Genomic DNA, 23,320 nt, shown 5'->3' with positions numbered 1-23,320 from the left:
ACCCTACCTCCAGATACAGTCACACTTGGGGATTAGGGCTTCAACATATAAAGTGGGGGAGGCCTGGCCGGGCGTGGCTCAGCGACCTAGGATCCAGGCGATCAGGGTTTGATTCCCGGTCAGGGCACATGCCCGGGTTGCGGGCTAGCTGATCAATGACTCTCATCATTGATGTTTCTATCTCTCTCTCTCCCTCTCCTTTCCTCTCTCTGAAATCAATAAAGATACATTTAAAAAATTTAAAAAATTAAAAAAATAAAGTAGAGGAGAAGACACAGTTCAGTCCTTAGCAATCATTGTACCCTTATATGTCTGCACTTGTCTGATTGTGGCCTTAGGTTTAATTTCTAGAAATAGAATTGCTAATCAAAAGGAATATATGTATTTTCAAGGTATTTGACACATATTGCAAAATGGCCTTGCAATGAATAGTCCTCCTAGCAGTGTATGAAAATCCTTCTAGCTAATTTGGGAACATTTTTAGGACTCTAGTTTGGGGTCAGAAGGATTGAATTTGTTTCTTCAGTCATTTGTTGGATTCATGATAAAGATGGGGAGTGGGGGACAAAACAGGAACAGATAAATATAAGATGAGGATTTGCCCAAAACAACATGTCAAGAGTTGTTTTTAGCAACTTCCCTTCTGGAAACATCCACTCCCTGAAGCTGCCTCCCTGGTGCCCAAGATTCCCCAAGGGATGGGCAACCCAAGAGCCCTGGGCTCTGGGGCCTAAAATCAAAACACATCACACGCCTTCCATCCAAACTTCCCACGCGTCAGGCTTTTCTCTCTCTCTCCAGCTCTCAGAAGAAAAAGACAGTAAGTTAAACTGGGTGTTCATGTTACTTCTACTGAAGGCATTTACATTTTAATAGGTGTTCAGTTACTTCTACCAAAGGTAAGTGCATCTTAAAAGGAAAAAGTATTAATGATGCATTTACACAAAGGACAAAGGGGTCAACCATTACAGATAAACTGAGTGATCACCACTCCCAATCGCAGTCATTAGTTGGGTGTGTGTCCTTCCAGTTCTTACCTCCATCCGAGGCCTTCTCTGCAGCTGCGCACCTGTCTCCCCTACCAGATCAGAAACCCCACGAGGACAAAGGCAAGGTCCTTGTCCCCAGCCCAGAGCCTCATGTAGGAATAGCCAGCTCTAGAAACGAGGGCACTGAAGCGTGGAGACCTTGAGGAACTTGCCCAGGTTACCTGGGGAAATAGCAGGATTAGCATTCACACTCGGGCAGAGCATGCACTTACTAAAGGTGCAAAAGATAAATATATACTGAACATTCACACTGGGGCAGGCGACCTTTGGGTTAGAAGAGCTGCCATCCGAGTGCACTTAATGACTTACAGGAATATCAGGGTAGCGTACTGCACACAAAGAATTAAGTCATTCATTTCTCTTTATTTCCCTTCAATTTTGTTTTCTCTGGAAAGACATCTAGTACAGTTGCAGTGTTTTAACTAGTTGTGCAGTGCTAGTCCCTAGTGCAGCTCTAAACTGGTATACCACGGGAGTTATAATAGCCTCGTGTCTGAAGAGATTATTCGTTATTCTTTTTAAAACAAGAAACAAGACATTAGTCATTTGTGACTCACTTTAAAAAAATAATTTCATTAATTTCCTTTTGAACTTATCACCACATACAACTAATTTGTAATTTCCTCGGAGGCATCTCCAGCTTCTTGCTGTGTCTGGCACAGAGCTGGTGACACACACGCTGAGTGAGTTACTCTGAACGACTCCCACTGGCTCGGCTATCGGTCTCCTTGGAAGGACAGAGCAGCTCTGGTGTTGCCCCGGGCGCTCAGGGCGGCTGCCTGGAGCTGCTTCAAGGAATCTCTTTTCTCTCTTATCAACAGCCTATGTTCTTGGCTTGTTTAGGGCAGGAAGAGTCTTGGGTTTGAGTAAGAAGGCGGCCTAAAGTGTGCTCATCCCAGGGAGCTGAGCTGCCCCGGTGGTGTGGCTCAGCGGTTGAGCATCGACCTGGGATCCAGGAGCTGGAGGCTCGATTCCCGGTCAGGGCACAGGCCCGGGCTGCGGGCTCCATCCCCAGGGTGGGGTGTGCAGGAGGCAGCCGATCAATGACTCTCATCATCGATGTTTCTACCTCTCTCCCTCTCCCTTCCTCTCTCTGAAATCAATAAATGCTGTGAACATTTGTGTCCAGGATTTTGTGTGAACATAAGTCTTCAGTTCTCTGGGGAAATGCCTGAAAGTGCAGTTGCTGGGTCATATAGTAGCTGAATGTTTAGTTTTTAAAGAAATTTCCTAAGTGTTTTCCAGGGTGGCCGAACCTTTTTAAATTCCTGTGAGCAATGTATGAGTGATACTGTTTCCTGGCATGCTCTTCAGCATTTGGCTTTGTCACTATTTTTATTTTAGCCATTCTGATAGGTATGTAGCGATACCTCATTGTGGTTTTAATTTGCATTTCCTTAATGGCTGATGATGTCGAACATCTTTTCATGTGTTTATTTGTCATCTGTCTGTGCTCTTCAGTGAAATGTCTCTATGCCTTTTGTTTCTTTTATAATTGCTATCCTGCTGTTGAGTTTTGTATGGCTGCAAAAGAAATCTTGCTGGGATTTTTATAGAAATTGCATTAAACCTATATATACTCTTTGGGGAGAACTGACACCTTTACCAGGTTAAGTCTTCCAATCCATGAGCTCGGTGTGTCTCTCCATTAATTTAGATTTTTATTTCTCTCACCCACGTTTTGTAGCCTTTAGCATATAGGTCCTATACGTGTTTTGTTAGATTAATGCCTGTTTCTCTCTTCTTTTTCAGTGGTTATAAATAATATTGCATTTTTAATTTTGGTGTCCATGTGTTCATTTTTGTAGGTTTATCTTGTGTCCTGTGAACTTACTGAACTCACCTATTAGTTTTAGGAATTTTTGATAGATTCCTCGGGATTTCCTATGTAGACAATCATGTCATCTGCAAATAAGAACAGTTTCACTTATTTCTTTCTGATCTGAAGAGTTTTTATTTTCTTTCTTGCACTGATTAGAATTTCTACCACTATATTGAATAAGAGCTGTGAGAACAAACCTTCTTGCCTTGTTTTTTGAGGGGAAACTATTGAGTCTTTCACCATTAAATATAATGTTAGCTGTAGGGATTTTTGTGGATTTTTTTATCAAATTGAGGAAGTTCCCTCTTTATTCTTATTTTTCTGGGAGTCTTTACCATGAATCATTGTTTAATTTTGTCAAATACTTTTTCTGCATGAATTGATACGATCGTGTTATTTTTCTTTTTTAGTTTGTTAATCTGGTGGGTTATAGTGATTGATTTTCAAATATTGAACCTATCTTTTATGCTTGGCATAAACTCTATTTGGTCATGATGTATACAATTACTTTTATATTTTGCGAATTCTATTTGCTAATATTTTGTTAGTTTTTATCTACACTATTTTTCTTTTTTTTGCACTGAATTTGTCTTGTTTTGGTATCAGGGTAATACTAGCTTCATAAAATGAAATGGGAAATGTCCACTATTCTGTTTTCTGGAAGGGATCACATAGAATTGGAATACTTCTGCTTCAAAAATATAGTCGAATTCTCCAGTGAAATCATCTGGATCTGGAGATTCCTTTTTCGTGAATTCTAAAATTATGAAGTCAATTTCTTTAGTAGTTATAAGGCTATTAAAATGACCTGTTTCATACTGGGTGAGTGGTGGCAGTTCATGCTTTTCAGGAAATCTGTCCACTTTGCCTAGTTGTCAGATCAGCGTTTGTACAGTTGCTCGTGGCATTCCTTCACCATTCTTTTGATATCTGAAGGTTCTGTAGTGATGTTCCTGCTGTGGGTGATCTGTGTCTCCTCTCTTTTTTTCTTGGTCAGTCTTGCTAGAGATTTTTCAATTTTGTTGACCTTCTCAAAGAATCAGCTTTTTGTTTCAGTCGTTTTCTGTATTGTTTTTCATTTTATTAATATTTATTATTCTTTTTTTAAATCCTTGCTTTGGACTTATCTTGCTCTTTTCTAAGTTCGTGGGGTCTTTTTATTTCCATTCAGTTCAAGGCATTTTTTTTTTCCATCTCCCTTGAAATTTCCTTTTTGACACACGAATTATTTAGAAGAGTGTTTAGTCCAAGTATTTGAAGATTTTCCTGTTATCTCTCTGTTATTGATTTCTAGTTTGATTCCAATGTGGTCAGAGAATATGCTCTGTATAATTCTAATTCTTTTTAATTTGTTGAAGTTTGTTTTATGGCCCAGGATTTAGACCATATTGATAAATGTTTCATGGGCACTTGAAAGGAATGTGTATTCTGCTGCTGTTGGGTGAAGTTTTTTGTAACTGTCTATCTGGTCATGTTGGTTGATGGTGCTGTTGGGTTCTAGAGCCTTGCTGATTTTTGTCTACTTGTTTCATCAATTATTGTCAGATATCTTAATTGTTGCCTGTCTGGTAGGTGGAAATTTTTATCTTATTGTGGCCTTGAGTTGCATTTCCCTGAGTTCTAGTAAGACTGAGGGTCAAATTAAATATTTTCTCTCTTCCTTAATTACACTTTTTAAAACACACGGTGGGACTTTACCAATTATTCAAACTTATTGCTTTTTTTCTTTTTTGGTTTTTGTTCTTACATATGCAGTGACTCCTGCTGATGCATCTGAATAGAGAGGCCAAGAATGTGTCTGGATAATTCTCCTGGTGCATCTCCACGTAGCATGTTGCCACAGCAATTAGACACATACTTGGGTCAAAAACCTCTGACGACTCCTGGTTTTCTGACAAATACAGCCCTATCCCTTAGCCGGCCATTCAAAGCCTGTATGGAGCACTTCCGATTTAGCTACTCCAGCTTGTGTCAATGCCTTGTTATCCCCTAGTTAAGTTGGTCCCTGCCTCCACACCTTTGCCCATGCCATTCCCTCTGTCTGGAATGTTCTTTGTCAACCAAAATCCTACTTATGCTTTAAATGTGGCTCACATGCTCCCTCTATGGAGACTTTCTTGGTCATTCCAACTGGAAGTGTCCCTTTCCATTGCCCTATAACATCTGTCACATGATTTGGCTTATACAGGCAAAGTGCCTCTCTTTTATTCATATCCTAGCTCACATAGTGAACATTATTAAAATTCCATCTCAAATAACCAAATTCACTAAAAGTGGCATTTAGGCAAACCCCCAATTTGTTGAGCAGAAATATCACCTGTGCAACAGATTAAAAAAAATGAGTTATTTAGAATACCGATCAACTCATGCTTAAAGTGATTTCTATATACATATCAATCGAATGTGGGAAATGAACTTCCACTCACAAAAGAACAAGTCAGATTTTTAAAATACATTTTTAGGTTGTTTTACTATTAAGAGAATAGTTGGTATCACTCCTCTGAGTGAGTTTCTTCAAGCGAGGTGATAGTTTCAGTAGCTGCATAATATAAAAGGACTTTAAACCCCCCCCCCCCGCAAGTCTAGATAATACCCTACATTATTTTTAAAGTAAGAAATTCCAGGCAAATTTTACACAAGCTATCAACATAAAAGTAGCCATTAATTTTTATATCTCACATGAGTGCAATTTCATATACCAGGCAATTCCGGAAAGTCTTCATTAAAAATCGAAGGGGGGAATCAATGGTAATGGAAGGAGACTTAGGGTGGTGAACACACAATACAGTGTACAGATGATGTGTTGTGGAACTGTGTACCTGAAACCTGTATAATTTTGTTAACCAGTGTCACTCCAATAAATTCAATTAAAAGGAAAAAAAATTTGAGCTACATCCTTTTAAGTCACAGAAGACTAAAAGAAATTCTAAAAATAAAGATTCTCATCTTATTATAAAATGAAACATTCATTACAATAAAATTAGAAAATAACAATTAGTATTGATAATTAATAACAAGCTATTATATACTTAATAAAAAGTTAAAATAAATAAACTAGTATTACCATCCATATTTCCTTCACCCAGCAACAACTGCGGATACTATAGGAGAACCTTGGAGAGATTGATTTTTCTGGGTTCGTGTTTAGGCAAGACTATCCCCGCTAGATTTTTTAAAAATGAAGAGTCTGTACCACCCCCCACCAGTGTTCCCGGACTTAATAACGCTGATGGTCGGCAGATCTTCCTGTTTATTTTTAGTTCCACAAGCTGTTTTTCAAACCCATTTCCTCTTGCTCTGCCCCCAGCAGAGGCAGAGAGGTGTCGGCCTCTCTCGTCTGCCCAAGACTCTTCCACAGAACTCAACCACCGCACCTAAAACCTGCTCCTCTCTGGTGTGAATCAGCCAGGTGTTTTCTCCTTGGCATTTTCCAATTATTTTATCCCTGGAACCTTCTAAGGGGCTGAGGGCAAGGCATGTTTTGTCATGCTCCTTCCTGACAGCAGGAACCTGGGTCAGCCGGCTTCGGGGGCTCCCTTTCACTTCTGACTTTATGGGCCTCTTCGTAGGGCCTGGGTAGGATTCGGTCTGTGCTAAATATTTAACAAGCTTTACTGGCTGGCTGACTCAAGAGTGTGTTTCCTAGTAAGAGCCACGAACCGTAAAGGGAGTTCCAGGAATTTGCTGGTTACTCATTGGTGGTGGGGTCAAGCAGGGAAAACAATACAGGGCCGCCCCCTGCTCACTTTCCAGGCACTTGTCCCACATGCACTGCAAAAGGGGTGGTCACGGAGAACGGCCTGAGCGCCCCCACATTGCCCCTCGGAATGTGCTCCCTGGCAGGGGCCATGCCCTGGGGATTATGTTCTTCAGGGAGCCCGGGCTTCATAGGGGCTGCTTTACTCGGTGTACAGTGGGGCTGTAGGAAGCTGGGGCTCACCCAGGTCGCCTCCTGCTGGGTTCCCTTCCAAGGACACCACTTAAACATAGTGTCATTGAAGCTGTGCGCTGCTGCTCCCTGGTCCCCGGGAACCTGAGATGCAGCCACATTCGTCCTGCCTTCAAGCTGAACCCCTCTGGAAGTAGCTGGGAGGCAGACGGGGTGGGAGCTGAGCAGTGAGGGGACAGTGAGCTCAGGCCCAGTAAATGGTCAACTTTTGCAGAAGCATTCAGGCACTGCCAAGCTTTTGCAGAAAGTGCCTGGGCTGTTCTGTCAAACACCTTTCCCAATTGACCCTCCGTTCTTTGCAGTTACTCACCACCCCGTTTCATTCATCTTACTCTTGTATCTTGGATTTTTTTCTTCTTCAGGTCCTATCACTTCTCCCATCATTCAGAGGGTTTCCGAAACCACCTCTTCCAGCAAATCTTCCCTGATTAGGACGATGAAACCCTCTGGCCTCCTTCCACACTAACCGCTCTCCAAGAACTTCCCCTTTGTTTCCACAGAATGTAAATGCTGCAGTTTATTTCTTGTTGAATGTGTGTTTTGAACAGATTCTCAGGAAGGATATAACAATAGGCGAGGCCTTTGGAGAAGTGGGATGGTGTCTCACTGATGACCCCAACGCAGCAGAGCAGCAAGCGTTCCTGCTACGCCCGCTACGCAGGTGGCTGCTCAGGCTGTGTCCCCAGAACCTGGCTTCCACATTGCCAGCCGCGCCGCTTCTATGCGCAGCATTAGCCAGGTGCTTCAGTAGCAGTTACTCAACAGGTATTTACTAAGAACCTACTCTGAGCCAAGCATTGTGTTAGATATGAGGGATGTAGTGCCCATTGAAAGTTTTTAAGACTGTTGTGGCCGCCCATCAATTTGGTGGCCCTAAGGAACCATGGCTCTCAACCAGCATTCATGCCCTTGTGTAGCCCCCACTCCCACCATTTTTAAATTGAATTTATTGGGATGACATTGGTTCACAAAGTCATACAGGTTTCAAGTGTACAACTCAACAAAACATCATCTTCACACTGCATTGTGTGCCCACCGCCCCGAAGTCCCTTTCTGTCCCCATTTCCTCCCTCCTTTCCCACCTCCACCTACCCCCACCCCCTCTCCCTCTGGCTGGACCACACTGTTGCTGTGTCTATGGGTTATGTATATGTCTTTTTGCTTAATCCCTGCCGCTTCAGCTCCCCAGCACCCCTCCCCTCTGACAGCTGTCAGTCTGTTCTATATATCTATGCTCATTTCTATTTTGTTCATCAGTTTATTTTGTTCATTAGATTCCACATGTAAGTGAGATCATACGGGATTTGTCTTTCTCTGACTTATTTCACTTAGCATGATGCTCTCCAGGTCCATCCAGGCTGTCACAAAAGGTACGATTTCTTTTTTTCCCCTTTTCCCCCCCACAGCTGAGTAGTATCCCTCACCTCTTTTATCCACTCATCCACTGATGGGCACTTGGGCTGTTTTCAGATCTTGGCTATTGTAAATAATGCTTCTATGAACATAGGGGGGCATAGATTCTTTCCAATCAGTGTTTCATTTTTTGGATCTATTCCCAGAAGTGGGATCCCCAGGTCAAAAGGCAGTTTCATTTTTAATATTTTGAGGAAACACTGTGGCATTTTCCAGTGGCTGCTCCAGTCTGCATTCCCACCAGCAGTGCACGAGGGTTCCCTTTTCCCCACACCCTCGCCAGCACTTGTTCATTTATTGGTGGCGGCCATTCTGACAGGTATGAGGTTTTAACCTGCATCTTTCTGATGATTAGTGACACTAAGCATTTTTTCATATGTCTCTTGGCCATCTGTATGTCCTCTTAGGAGATGTGTCTATTCACACCCTTTGTCCATTTTTTTAATTGGGCTGTTTGTCTTCTTGGTGTTGAGTTGTATAAGTTCTTTATATATTTTTTAAATTAAACCCTTATCAGGTGCATCATTGGCAAATAAGCTCTCCCATTCAGTGGGTTCCCTTTTCATTTTTTTGAATCTGAGCTGGCGGGTGACCTGCTTTAATTAATAGAATATAGTAGAAGTGATGTGGCACTTCCAAGCTTAAGCCCTGCTTCTATGGTTTGGGGAGCCCCGAGTTACTATTTTTGGAATGACTTCTTATATAAAAATTGATAACCAATACAAACAAAAAACCAAACAATAATTCCTGAAAGCACGAGTGGCGTATATGATCTTCCAAAGTGGCTTCAAGATACTTTGATAAACCAAATAGAAATTTAATAACCAAGCAGTGTCATGGTACCAATAGGCCTTTTGAAAAACTAACCCATACCGAGTTCTTGGCTTAAAAAAGAAAAAAATAACCAAATGGTCATTTACTCACAGTTCTCAGCTGGGTGGTTCTTCCACTGATCTTGCTGGTGGTTGGCAGGAGGCTGGGTTCAGCTGAGACTCAGGATGACGGAGCTTCTCTCTTTCCCTGAAGTCTCAGGGCCTCTCCCCATGATTTCTCCAGGAGAGCAGCTGGACTTCTTACGTGGCAGCCGCAGTGTGATGATGAGGCATCGGGCGCACGGGGCAAAGGGCCCGGACTGTGTGCCATAAGGAGAAACTGGAGGCAGGGGTTGGAGTCACACCACCTACCTCGACTCTGCACAGTCTGCAGACCCTTGGGAAGGGGTCAGGGTATGTACTCCGTCTCCTCTACCTCTGCGTCATGAGAATGGGGATGATAGCAACCCCTACCTCATGAACTGTTTGGGGAATTAAATGAGATGATATAGGTGATGCTCTTAGCATGCTCCTGGCACACAGGAAGCACTGAACACACGGTAACTACTTTATTACTGTTACCGTCAGCAAATAGGTTAAAAAGATTGTACTGAAAAATTTATAGGAAAGTATTTTTGTATAATTCTGGGCATACAGTAAATTCTTTATATGCTTGCCTTTAAAATATGCTGCTTTAAACAATTCTCTAATTCATACAATTAATGGCCTTTCACCCAGTTTCACTGCAGTGTTACAGCTGTGGCTTTAGTTTATCTCTTCCTTTGGATAATCTTTTATCTTGAATAGAAGAATAGAATAAATCGTGACCTCATGTAGTTAGAACAAATATGACATCGTGGGTTTGTTTTAGATAATTTTATAAAATCGTATTTATAGGGAGATAGGAAATAGAAGGTTTCTGAGGGGGAAAAACACACAATCATTTATGAGAATTCTGAGGCGCTGATCTGATGTATTACATAGCGAAAGGAACCACAGGCTTATCTGCACACCACATATACCATTCAGTGAGCTCTCGGAAGCGGAATGCCTTCACAGACAACATGGGGGTGAACTTGATCATGGTCCCTGTTGTCACATCTCAGCTTGTCCCTCGTTTTCTCTCTCTCTGACTTAGATAACAGCTGGGAGGCGGGCAGGAGCAGAGTCCCCAGCAAATTATGTCTGCTGTTGCAGGGAGGGCAAGCCTGGGAGTGGCGGGGGTCAGAGGTGGGGGTCACAGAGTCCGTCAACCAGGCAGAGCGAATGCAACGCTTATTTACGTTTTTGAATTTTTATTTCGTGTGAAAGACAAAAGAAATGATTCATTTTAGTAAGAAGTAGTTCTCATCTGTCAAATCTGAAAAGCTCCTTTAAAAGAAGAATTAATTGGGTTGGGCTTATAGCAAAGAGAAATTGCAAGTAGTATTTTCCAGTAAACTACAGGAATTTCTTAGTACTCCATCATAGTTTCTGAAACCAGGCAAAACTATTTCTTGCAAGCAGCTAATTCCACAGAAGTCTGAAAACCCGTGAGTTTCACTCTCATCTTCCCTTTGGGTGCCTGGAACCCCGGCAACAGTGTGGGTTCCTCTTCCCCCACCCTCGGATCCTGGGCCTTTCCCTCCACGCCCCTCACCACCACCACACTACTGGATTCCCAGCTGCCACTGATGTCTCAGGTGCCAGTGGGCAGGGTCTGTGCTCTGTTTGGTTCACTCGAGAATATCCATACAGCTTCCTGCGCTAGTTTGATTTGAATACTTGTAGAATCAGAGGTGTCAGTATAAGAAATGATTTTAAAATATTGTTTGGAATGTGACTGAGGAAGATCACAAGGCTCTGGAGCTGGGATGTGTGGGGCCTGGAGCAGAGGTGTCCTACAAGTTGGCCACATGTTATTACTCTGCCATTGCCACCCCCTAATTTCTTTTCTTCTTTTTGGCCACTCCCTAATTTCTACACCCTCACAGGGCCAGAGCTGGGCAGACAGGGCGTATGTGGCGATCGAGAGAATTCATACCCACCCTCTTTTCCCCATCAAATTTTTTTTAACAGGGAAGGAAATGAAGCAAGATGCGCAGGTCAAAGCCTCCCTCTTCTCCTCTCACCTCGCCTTCTGGTGGAGATGCTCAGCTGCATAGTGGCTCGAAAGGAAAGGAGCTTCAGAAGCAGGAACAAAGGAATGCGGGAGCTCTTACCCAGGGGAGAGCCACCCAACCAGCTGGTGCGCCAAAGGGCACCAAAGGGGGGGCGGGCTGAGGGGCTGTTGAGGTGGCTCAGGCAACTAGGACCCCAAGGGGTAACCACTGGCTGCTTCGCGGAAGAACTAAACCTCAGAAGAGTTTGAAGGAACAAAGGGAATGGAATGCTCAAGTCTCAGATACCCAGGGACTGGTGAAGAGGGCGATGTTCCACGCAGGTGACACAAGGGGCAGAGACAGACAGAGCCCCAGTGCCATCACGGCAGAGGAAGTAGGCCACAGAGCCACACATATGGGCAGCGAGGGAGGCTTTAACATCCGGGACAAGGTGTGAGCCCAGAGGCATGGGAGCCATTCTCTGAACGAGGCTAGTTGAGGTGATAAGGGATGGCCTGACCCTTCGCATGCAGAAATGAGCTGCAGCAGGGGACCCTGAGGAGCCTGGTCTTCTCTGCTCCCCCAGGCAACCCAGAAGTCAAGGCAACACAGCCAAAGGACAGAGGAAAGAGGGCCAGAGGGAGGGTCTATCTGTAGCCTCGTGGAGTCAGTCTGAGGGGTGTGAATGCCGTCCTCTTATCTGACCAGGCAGGGCTCTGGGGCCTAGACTTCAGCTCTAGCAGCCAGAAAACAAGAATTCTAATTCAGGCAGTTTCCTAGCCCTCAGTTCTTTAAATCCCACCCCCACCCCTACCCCCTGCAAGAGTAAGCCCATCTCCTAAACTGAACTAATAATGAACATGAATGCCCCGAGTCACTCATGCCTGAGATTGTGATCTAGGGGAGCTGATTAGTTAGAAATTTGCAATATAAAATCATCCATTCATTCAATTATTAGTCAAGGGCCCACTGGGTTCAAGCAACATAGAGATGCAGCAATGAATATGAGAGGTCTCTTTACCCCCGAAGCTTCAAATAAATATTGATTTCCCCAAATCCTTTCATACAAAATCCCCACAAACCCTTCAGTGTTTCTCTAGAAAGATATTTTCTTCATTTTTGTACACAGGGGCTTGATAATAGAATCTATTTGCAAAACAAATAGGGGAAGGGACTACAAAAGAACTCCAAAGAAACCCAAACTAAACGTCTCAGCTAAAAACAGGGACTACAAGTCTTATATGAAATACACTGAACTAATGGAACGGAAACCCTGTGAAAGCCTCTGGCATATAATTTATTTCTTAATTCTCAATGATATGAAGATAGTGGCAAAGACAATTCATATTCACTTGTATTTGTGTTAGTTTTAAAATCATTTAAAAATCAAATTTATTTTTATGCAAGTATTTTATGCACATAATTAAAGAATCAAATCTATAAGGCATATATCAACCAAAAAAATCAGTTCCTTGGCCTAGTTCCCTTACCTGGGTTCATTCACAAAGTTACTATTACCCACTCTCTTAGCTGTTTTTTTCTAACCAGGATAATATCCAAATTGTGCTATCTCTTGGTTCAGCTAATTTTAGAGATTATGCACTGACTTTCCATTGTGATTTCACTCCCAGACATTCCCATGTCAAAGTTGATATTCGGATGGTTACACATACAACCATATGAGTTGTTTCCACATAGCAAGATGAACTTCTACGCTGGTTGGGGCAGAAGCTTCCTCAATGCCCCATCCAGGCTTGCCCCACCCAGTTCCTATCCTGGGACACCTTGGACTTCCCAGGACCCGGCCACTAAGGGGGCCCTCCAGAACCCTGCTCCAGTGCCTGTGGTGTACTGATGGCTTATTCCCAGTCCTCTTACCTTCCCAATATAACTGTCCCTATTTTCTGTTGAATTCATATCTGGGGTGTTCATTATGATGTCTATACAAACATTGTTCTCTTTGGAGCCAATCTCTAAGTATGATTACATTTTTTTTCTTGTACAGCTTTTTGCTTTTACTGCAGTGAATGCCTGATTTTTTGATTCATTTCTTTGCACACCTGAATACTATAAAGTATCCCCCTTAGACAATTTCCCAGGTAGTTAAAACGATCACGCACGTTGTCAGTTATATTTTCCTCTCCTGAAAATATCTTCTTTGGAGACCCACATATTTGTTTTCCATCCTGGCCAGACTGGACTCTTCTCCAGATCTGCTGAACGGTGTCCTGCGAACTTGAGCTTGCTGCTACCTTGGAGCCTCTCTTTTCTAGATCCCATGGCTGCTGCTGTTTTGGTTTACCCTTTGTAGTAGAGCACACCCCTAGTAGTGTCCTCAAACAAAATGCTTTTAAAGGTAGTGTTTTTTTCCTTTTTAGATTTCGCATGTCTGAGAATGGCTTTTGGCTAACCTCACACTTGGCTGACAACTAGGCTGGGTATAGGGTCTGTGGTTGCAAATCACTTATACCGAAAATTTCCGGATTGTATTGCTCCAAAAACTTCTAGATTCAGGATTGCTGTTTAGTAGTTTGAAGTCATTCCAACTCCCCTTTCTTTATCATCTTTTTCCCCTTGTGCAAGCTTTTAGGAACTTCTCTTTAACATTTCTGTGACATGCCTTGGTGGGGGTTGTTTTGTTTCTTGTCTTTTGCTGAATACTCAGTGGGTTTTTTTCATCTGAAGTCTTGGTATCTGGGAATGTTTACTACTATTTCTATTTCTTTACTCTTTTAAAACTGAGATATAATCCACATAGCACACAATTTGCCCATTTAAAGTGTATGGTCCAATTGGGTTTAGCATATTCATTCACCGAACAACTATCACCACTACCAATTTTAGAGCATGTTCAGCCCCCTGAAAGAAAACCCACGCCCATTAGCAATCACACCCCATTCCTTCCACCTTCTCCCTTCTTCCTGCCCTAGGCAACCACTAATCTGTTTTCTGTTTCTATAATTTGCCTATTCTGGACATTTTATATAAACGGAGTCACACTACGACTACAGTCTTTTGTGACTTCTGTCACTTGGCATGTTTTCAAGTTTCATCCACATTGTAACATGTCCTGTACTTATTGACAAGTAATATTCCATTGATTGGATGTATCACATTTTATTTATCCATTCCTCAGTTGATAGACATTTGGGTCACTGCTGCAAACATTCATGTACAAGTTGTCATATAAACATGTCTTCAATTCTCTCAGAATGAAAATGGGTTCAACGGATTTCTACTTCCTTTCCCCTCCTTGGTTCAAGTTAATGGCTCCTTGTAGGCACTTCCAAGTGAAAATTCTCAAGAATTGACCTATCTCTTCAGGTTCACCTGCAGCAAGTCTCTTTAGACAAAACCCACATATAGACTTACCTGGTGGTCCTCAGTACATCATGCTCTCTCACAACCACCTGCTTTGGTAGATTCTCTTCACATGGCCAGTAATCTTCCTCGATTATTTGACTAAAATATTCAAGACTGCTCAACTGCCACCGCCTCCTCCGCAAACTTACATTTCTCCCTAAAGTCCCCCTCGCATACATCCACGGAGTATTTCCTGCATTGTATGATCATCGCTCACATGCTCATTCTCACTAGAATACAAGCTTCTTAAAGACAGTGTTCATCCTGAGTGTTTTCATTCCCTTTATCAAACCAATAAACAGTGCTTTAGAGAATGCTCACGATGAACACTAAGTGCCAAGTACTAAAGGCTTTATTATGAACTTATTTGCTTTTCATAATAACCCTGAAGTAGGTATTATCATCACCCCCACGTTACACATAAGAAAACTGTAGCGAAGAGAGGTTAACTACCTTGCCCGATGCTATTTAATACCACTAGAGCAGGTATCCGAACCCAGATGATCCGGCCCAGACTATGCTTTCGACCTCTTTGACTTCTGTACTGAAGAGGTGCCTAACATGTACTTGTTGAATGAGTAAATGAAGGGCCAAGGCCTTCAACAGAAGTCAAACAAACTTAAAGACAGCTACATTTTAAAGCAATTAAAAAGTTTGATTTTATTAAGTTTTTTCTCTATGAAGCCCAAGCCATAAAGACCAGGGAAAGAGGTCTAGGATAAGATTTCTGTTGTCTAGTGTTATGAACTGAATGTCTGCGTCCCCTCCAAATTCCTATGTTGAAACCCTAATCCCCAGCATGGCTGTATTTGGAGATGGGGCCTCTAAGGGAATAACTAAGTTTAAATGAGGTTATATGGATGGGTCCCTGATCCAATACAATTAATGTCCTTTTAAGAAGAGACACGAGAACCTGCCAACAAGGAGACACCTCACCAGAAATGAATTTGTCGACACCTTGATTACGGACTTCAAGCCTCTAGAACTGTGAAATCAAATTTCTGTTGTTTTGGTCACCCAGTCTGTGGTGTTTTGTTATAGCCACTCAAGCAGACTAATACTATTTCTAATGGCTGAAGTCTGGAAAACACCTATTTTCCTTCACTGATTTCAGGAACCAGCTGCTTTAACAGTGTTCTCTTTCCCTTGGACTGGATTTGAGCTTCTTGTTTGTTTGTGTTGGTTTTTTGTTGAAATGAAATTCTATGGCTCCATTTAATCCAGCCTTCTTTTTACCACAGAGAGGTCAACACTTGCTGTTCTATTTTTCCCTGTCAACATTTCCTACAACTATAGACTGTCTTCCTTTTCATCACCTTAGCTAGCTAATTCCTGGCCTATGCAGAAACTCAATTATCATCCTAAAAATGTGTACTTACCCAGTCTTCTTACTGACACCAGCCACGTTTATCTCATTTATAACACTAATGTATTTTCCTTCTCAATGGTACTTCACTTGCAAGCCTGCTCGAACTGTGGGGTGAAACTTCGTGCTTTCTGAGGGACCTCGAGTTTCAGCTGTCTGTCTGGGCGTTCTCAAACAAAACAAACTTTTTTCTTATTATAAAAACTTCCAGACAGACAGAAATAGAAAGAACATACCTTTCACAAAGACCCGACATTATCAGGATTTCTGCCACGCCTGCTTAAGCTACTCCACTTCCTCTTCCTTGCTGACATTATTTCAGAGCAAATCCCAGGCATCAAGTCCACTGAACTATATGTATCTCAACATGCATCATTTTTAAGAGGGAAACATTTTCTTTTATAACCATAATGCAATTATCTAAACTAGGAGAATTAACAGTAATTCTTTTGTTCGCAAGCTTTTGGAGTGAAATAATGCACTCAAAATTTTATACTATAAAAAGTTAGTACTGCCTTAGAATAGCAATATCCTGTAGCCTCCAAACAATTTAAAAATGAAATTTAGTATGTTCTGAAATGTAAGGTGCTGACCTACCATTCAACTAAAGCTGAGCTCAAGAATGCCTAAGACAATTCTTAAAAACACACAGTATCAAGACTTTAGTCATTGCACATTATTTTAATAAAAAACAAACTGCTCTGCACAAACATACAGATCTCAAATTGTAACATTAAAATACAGAATGCAATAAAGTGGCTATGTAAATTTTCTGAATACAGACAGACTTCGTCACATTTTGACATTTATGATTAACACATAATAAACACGAGAAGTATAGATTTTCCAACCTCATGATTATTAAATTCCTTTGCAAATGAATGAAGTATAATCATTAAAAGGGGAAACAGTTGGCAAGTTAGATGGCCCTTCCTACATTGTATTAATGTGAGTAAGAGACACAGTAAGAGCTATAAGAAACTGTAGTTTTATGTTTGAAGTATGGGCAATATAGCTTTCTCAGACTTCTACCAATGATTATATCCTTAAATATAAACATCCTTAAATATAAAATAGTTCACTTTGATTAAATCTGTATTTGTTCCACATGACAATTTGTTAATGTATTATTCTGATATATATTTTTGAACTAGAGTCATATACAAAGAAATAATAAGAAATCCTATAAAAAATTACTCCCAAGTCAAATTATGTTTAAAAGTTAAAAGGTCTATAGAACACAAAGTGTGGGCAAGAAATATTGACTATGTGCCAATTTTTGTTTCTAAGAGTTTTGTACAAATAATAGTTGTCTTATAACACAAAACAAGAATAAACTCCTAAAATTAATCCCATAGATCTAAATTTTTTAGCTGAACTGGAGTGACAAAGTCAAAGCCAGTCTTGTCATTTGCACATTAATTCGATAAAACTGCACTGAAAACAAAAAACACTCAAAAACAGAAACAAAAAAACCCCTGCATGTGTTCCTGTGCAGAACTGGTGAGTTCTGTTAGCACTTAAATAAAGACAACTGTTACACAGCTCTTTTTTAAAGAAAGCAGAACATCCAGGAAACCCAACAGAATATTACTCATGAAATTCCTTAAAAGCTGTAAGGCAGCCAAGAGTAGATGGCATTTAAGGACAGTAAAAGATTGCACTGTTAATATTCACTGATGGGCTTTGTGTCAACATTTTAAAACTATGTTTTTCATAGACTAGAGATGAAATGTTTAGATGAAATACATTACATCATATCCCAGAACAGAGCTACTACATCTGTATAAAGAAATCACTAAAGAGTTACTTGTTTTAAATGAAGTCCTGTCTAGGCATTACACTTTAATCTAACTGTTGACAGTGCCTAATTTCAACTCCCAAGATAAACAAAAACAGCTTATGTATCAAGATTAATTCTCTTTGGCCGCAATGGATACCATTTTCTCTGGGGGCAGTCTTTAGTTTGCTTTCTTTTCAGTACCACGTTAGTGGTTTTCCTGGTAGAAGTCTCTGTTGGTGTCGTTTCTATTTGTGTTATAAAGCTCTCAGGTTTAACATCTGGCTTCCTATTACAACTGGAAAAGACTTCTTGGTGGATTCTCTGGAGCTGAATAATAGGCTGCATCTTTAAGACTTGGGAAAATCCATTTCCTTGTTCAATTAATGCAGGCAAGGACTTAAAAAAAAGTAAACAAACAGTAATACTCAACATTAATCTCATGTTGAAACACAAACAACACTCTAGAATTTTAATTCTTCAGGTCAAGGCTTTTTCTAAGACCTAATTTTTGGGGTTGTAAATATTCAACTTTACCTTAAAATACCAGTTTTAGCTGAGGAATATATATATAAGTATATTTTTACTGATTTCAGAGAGAGGAAGGGAGAGGGAGAAAGAGATAGAAACATCAATGATGAGAAAGTTGTAATTGATCAGCTGCCTCCTGCACGCCCCAGACTGGGGATCGAGCCCGCAAGCCGGGGCATGTGCCCTGACCGTGAATTGAATTGTGATCTCCTGGATGTTGCTAGGTTGATGTTCAACCACTGAGCTATGGCCAGCTGGGCTAGCAGAGGAATTTTAACTAAAAGCTAAGACTAAAAAGATATGTTCTATTCCTACAAATGCCTAGTAGTAAAATAAAACTTTGGCAGAACAGGAGGTAACAGAATTTCAGAGCTAAGGATTAAATGTCTGAAATCCCACATTTTAAGACAGTAAGTACTATAGAAGTCTTAATAATCAGGAGCAGGGCACAGAATATTTTTCTTGTAAAGGGCCATATAGTAAATATTTTACCATATGAGGGCCTTACATCTATGTCACAGTTATTCAACTCTTTCACTATAATGTAAAGAAGCCACAGACAAGACAATGAGTAAAGTGAAAAGACACAGCTCTATTCCAATGAAGTTTTATTCACAAAAACAGGTGGTAGGCTGGATTTTAGCCTCGTGCACCAGTTTGTCAACTCTTGATCAGGAACATGCTATGAGAGAAGCATGAGCACCAGAAAATCATGGAACCAATACAAACCACAAAAGAATGTTATGGAAATTTTAAGAACAGGGGAGATTATGAAGTTTAAAAGTAATTTTCATATACTAGAAATAAAACGTTTTTCTCTTTATGTAAAATAAATGCAAAAAAATAATTTTAATAATATTAAGACTCCAACTTGATATGCTATATACAGTATAGGCTCTGGAGCCAAACAACCAGAGTTTAAATCTGGCTGAGCTATTAATTTGAGAAGCAATCTAATTAGCCTCTCTGTGCCTCAGTTTCTTCATCTATAAAATAGGGAAATAGTAGTACCTATCTCATAGGGTTTTCGAAAGGATTAAATAAGGTGATATAACATATGTAAAGCAGTTAGATGGTACCTGATCCATACTAAATGCTCACTAAATGTTAGCTGGTAGTATTATCCAGAACTGTTTTTTGGACTGCTAACTCTCAGAACTCAATATAACCAACCTTTGAAGAAGCCAGGTATAATACTGGCACATAGTAGATACCTAATAAATGATAGTTATTCTGAATGTTACTGTTGCTTAATTCATTAAAGATCTATTTTTAAAACTACTAAGAGTTCCTAAAACACATGTGGTTGTTAAAAGCAAATATGTATCTACATACTTTGTTCATTTTATAATTTTTAGCATGTAGCTTTTACCTTCATGGCTTCACTGATCTCCTTAGCTATTGTTTCTCCTCTGCATTTCAAAGTTTCCACACGAGAGGCTGCAAAGAAACCGCCAAACAGCATTTTACATTTTTAAAATCTAATAACAAGTCATAAAAGACATGCAGATGCCATCTAGGTAAACATCTGTCAGGACTATTCACCTTAGCTCAAGCTTTTTTAGAATAGTTTGTAATCTATTAAAACAAGTGTCCTAATAAATTTATCTAGATACATAAAAAGACTGAAAACATAAGAACAGTAGAGTAAAATTAATAGTTATATGCATAAGATGATAGAAAACAAGAGTTGTATTACGAGTAGTCTTAACATTGTATGCTCCCAGAAGGAAGCCTGCTTGTTCTGTATATCACTCTACCACTATGTTTAACATCTTTAAGCACTATCATCACATTTAAAACAAACATAAGCTAATATCTGATATTTGTACTATTTTGAATTTTAAAGTAAAACATATTTGGACTTAGAATTTGTAATCACACTGTATCAAAGATACCTAAATGGAATTTCTGGAATACACTGTCAGTAATATAAATTTTTCTTTCCTTATTTCTTTGATGCTTTTCTAAGTCCAAGTATATTTTATTTTTTTTCTAATTTTTGTTATAAATGTTCACGACTACTTCATAACAAAACTGCATGTTCAATGACGGAGGGATAAAAATCCTACTAAAATCCCAAGAGAAACTGGAAATGTGAAAAATCATTCCATTATGAAATTGTTTACAAATTAGTTTTTAGAAGAGCAGTTCTTGCTAGAAATTTCTTAAAGTCTAAGTAAGTATATAACTATGTTAGGAGGACTATAGCTTTATCAGCCACTAGCAAATAAGCCAAGAAAAGAATTTCTTTTATAGCTGCTGTTTTTCTTTCTTCCTTTCCTTAGCTCAAAAAAGTGAGAATACTTCTAGAAAAAAAAGGAAATGAATAGAAAAAGCAACTATGAGAAAGAAGGCACTTCAAGGAGAAAGGCAAAGATAACATGATGGCCTCAAGAAAGGGTTCTTGCCCTGGTCAGTTTTGCTCAGTGGTTAGGACGTCAGTCCGAGGACTAAAGGGTCCCGGGTTCGATTCCAGCCAAGGAATGGTTGCAGGCATGGTTGGGGTGCATGCTGGAGGCAACCAATCAATGTGCCTTGGTTGCAGGCATGGTTGGGGTGCATGCTGGAGGCAACCAATCAATGTGTCTCTCTCACATCGATGTCTCTCTCTCTCTTCTATTCTCCCTGAAAAAGCAATGGAAAAAATATCCTCAGGTGAGAAAAAGGAAAAAGAAAAGGTTATTAACCATTTTTGTTACCAGAAATATCTTTGGAAATTCAGTAAAGCCTATGGACCCTTTCTCAGAATATGTTTTAATGTACTTTTTAAAAATTGAGATATAATTTACATACAGTGAAATGTATATCTTAAGTTTAGCATTCAACTACCTTTAACAAATATATACCAGAACACAGATGTTTCCATCACTCCAGAAAATTCTCTTGTTCCCCTTCCCTGTCAATCTGCTCTATAAGAAGCAACCATTCATGTGATTTCTATCATTATACATTAGTTTTGCTTACTCTAGAATTTCAGAATGTTTTAAAATTTAAAAATATGTTTAAAAATTGTATAGGTAATATGTGTCCCTTTATTAATGATTTAAATTACAACATCGAGTGGCAGGTCTAATTATCATAATATGAAAATAATGAGTATAAACAATATTTGAGGTATTTGCAACAACTGAAATTGAAAATATCTGTGGCTTCTAGTAGCAAAGAAAGTTACAGGTACTGCTAGTACTACCACCACTTCCTGCATTCAAAATGGACAGGAAATGCTAAATTTCAGTTTGAGGTTAGTAAAAATAGCAGTGTAATTTTTTTCCTATCCAAGCCCATAGTCCTCTGTAAGAATTGTATTTATTGTACCCATGAAAACACAATGGGCATATTATTTGAAATTATAGCTAACATACTGTTTAAAAATAAGTTTATTCTATGTTTCCCAACTATGCAGACACTCCACATATCTAGAGCCAGGTGGAGTTACATGTGTTTATGTGTATGTGTGGGTATAAAGTCATTAAGCTGTGCACTGTATGTTACACCCTAATATATACACGCATACACACAATAATGAACAAAATCTTTTTTAATATTTACTCTAGAAAGTTGTCTTACTTTTATGTATAAGGCAAGGTAATCATATTCTTCTTCATTGTTACCGCACAGTTTACAAAACAATCTATCATCCAAGGTATCCTTAATTTTTTATAAACATGTTCTTTTTTTAAAAAAAATTATCTATAAACGCACACTGATGGACAACAATAGCTGTTCTCCACCTGTTGCACAAGCAATGACAATGTAAAAAGTGCCAATAGTAGTTTGGGTTTGTGTGTAAAAAGGAGTCAGGCCCAGGCTTGTATAATTATAAACATATTTTCACACATGAATGTCTGGTGGAATATTCTAAAGTTGTGCTGGGCATAGAAGACATTCAGTATTCCTGTCTCCTGACTACAAAATTCCAGCTGTAGCCTCCCTTTACTGTGGTTAACCAAAAACTTTTCAACCCCCACTTTTTCAAAAGGGCCACTAGGGGGCAGTACTGCATCCAGTGAGAACCAAGGTGTTTTTATTTCAGGACTCACTTGGGAACAAGAACTTCATACTCTTAACCTCAGACCCCCAGTGTTGAACAATGTCTGACACGCACAGCAGGGGCTGGATACTGTGATGGACGAGGCTATGGTAGAGGGTGCTGTGGAGGCGCAAAGAGGGGGAGGTCAATCCCACAGGGGAACTGAAAGGAGAGGAAAAGTTTCACAGGTATTGAGAGCTGCCTTAGAAGGCGCTGGGGCTGGGGGCTGTAGGGCAGAGGAAGCGCTACACCAAAACAAGGGAATAAATCAAGACGAAGAAAATACAGGAGCCAGGAAACATGACTCAAAACAGCAGAGGAGGAAAGGAAATTCCCAGGGCGATGAGGAAGGAACAGGCAGGATGTAAGCTTTGCACTGGGCCTAGAGAGCAACAGTCCAGATCAGACAGAAGACAAAGGCTCCCAGGAGTCTCTCAAGAAAGAGGAAAGGGTTTACACTTGGGCTTGACGGACAGCCTAGTGTTTACCACGGTGAGAGGAATTTCACAGTTCTACTGGAGTGTGTGGGAAAGAATTACTGAGAGACATAGCAGGAAACACAGCAAACAGAAAACTACAGCAATTGTTATTACAAATATTAATACCAAATACTACTGTTTTTTTGACAAAGTGAGAGATTAAAAGTGAAGCTAATGAGTGTAGATTATTCTTTTGAGAGACTTGGTTGCAAAAAGAAAACGAGAGTTCAAGCAAGAGAAAAGACAACGGCATGAAACGTTCCCTACCTGACCCTGACAGCCATCCTACAGCAGTGGGAGCTAGCATGCATCGCCAATCGATTGCATGCAATACTTGAGCAACCCTGTGGAGCAAGCAGGGTTCATCAGCCTCCCTTCACAGATAAGGGGGCTGAAAATGTACCCAGCTTCGACGAGAAGTGGAATCATACTTCCTAGAATCCAAGACACGTGCTCTTCTATATTCCACACGTAACTTTCCAAAATATCACTTTGCCAAAAATCATACTATACTCCTAAGAATAAAATCTAAAAGTGGTAAAAAACTAGCTCCAACATAATGAAAACCTCTTGAAATAAAAATATATTACCCCTAGTAAAAAATTAAAAATAGAACAATGCTATAGTTAAATCATTTTAACT

General features: G+C 40.2%; 1 protein-coding gene across 1 annotated transcript in view; it reads right to left on the bottom strand.

Annotated features, from left to right (window-relative positions):
* Window positions 1-16,516: 16,516 nt before the first annotated feature.
* Window positions 16,517-23,320, bottom strand: part of NSL1 (NSL1 component of MIS12 kinetochore complex) — a 21,534-nt gene continuing 14,730 nt past the window's right edge. The window contains exons 5-6 of the mRNA XM_016219216.2: window positions 19,539-19,606; window positions 16,517-18,034 (exon numbers count right to left, since the gene is read on the bottom strand). Of these exons, the coding sequence (XP_016074702.2) occupies window positions 17,756-18,034; window positions 19,539-19,606 (347 nt within the window). The 3' untranslated portion in view covers window positions 16,517-17,755. The remainder of the gene's footprint in view (window positions 18,035-19,538; window positions 19,607-23,320) is intronic.

Source organism: Miniopterus natalensis, chromosome 19, assembly GCF_054644295.1.
Source record: "Miniopterus natalensis isolate mMinNat1 chromosome 19, mMinNat1.hap1, whole genome shotgun sequence".
NCBI lineage: Eukaryota > Metazoa > Chordata > Mammalia > Chiroptera > Miniopteridae > Miniopterus > Miniopterus natalensis.
Note: the sequence above shows the minus strand (reverse complement) of the source record. Positions and strands in the feature narration are given on the sequence as shown.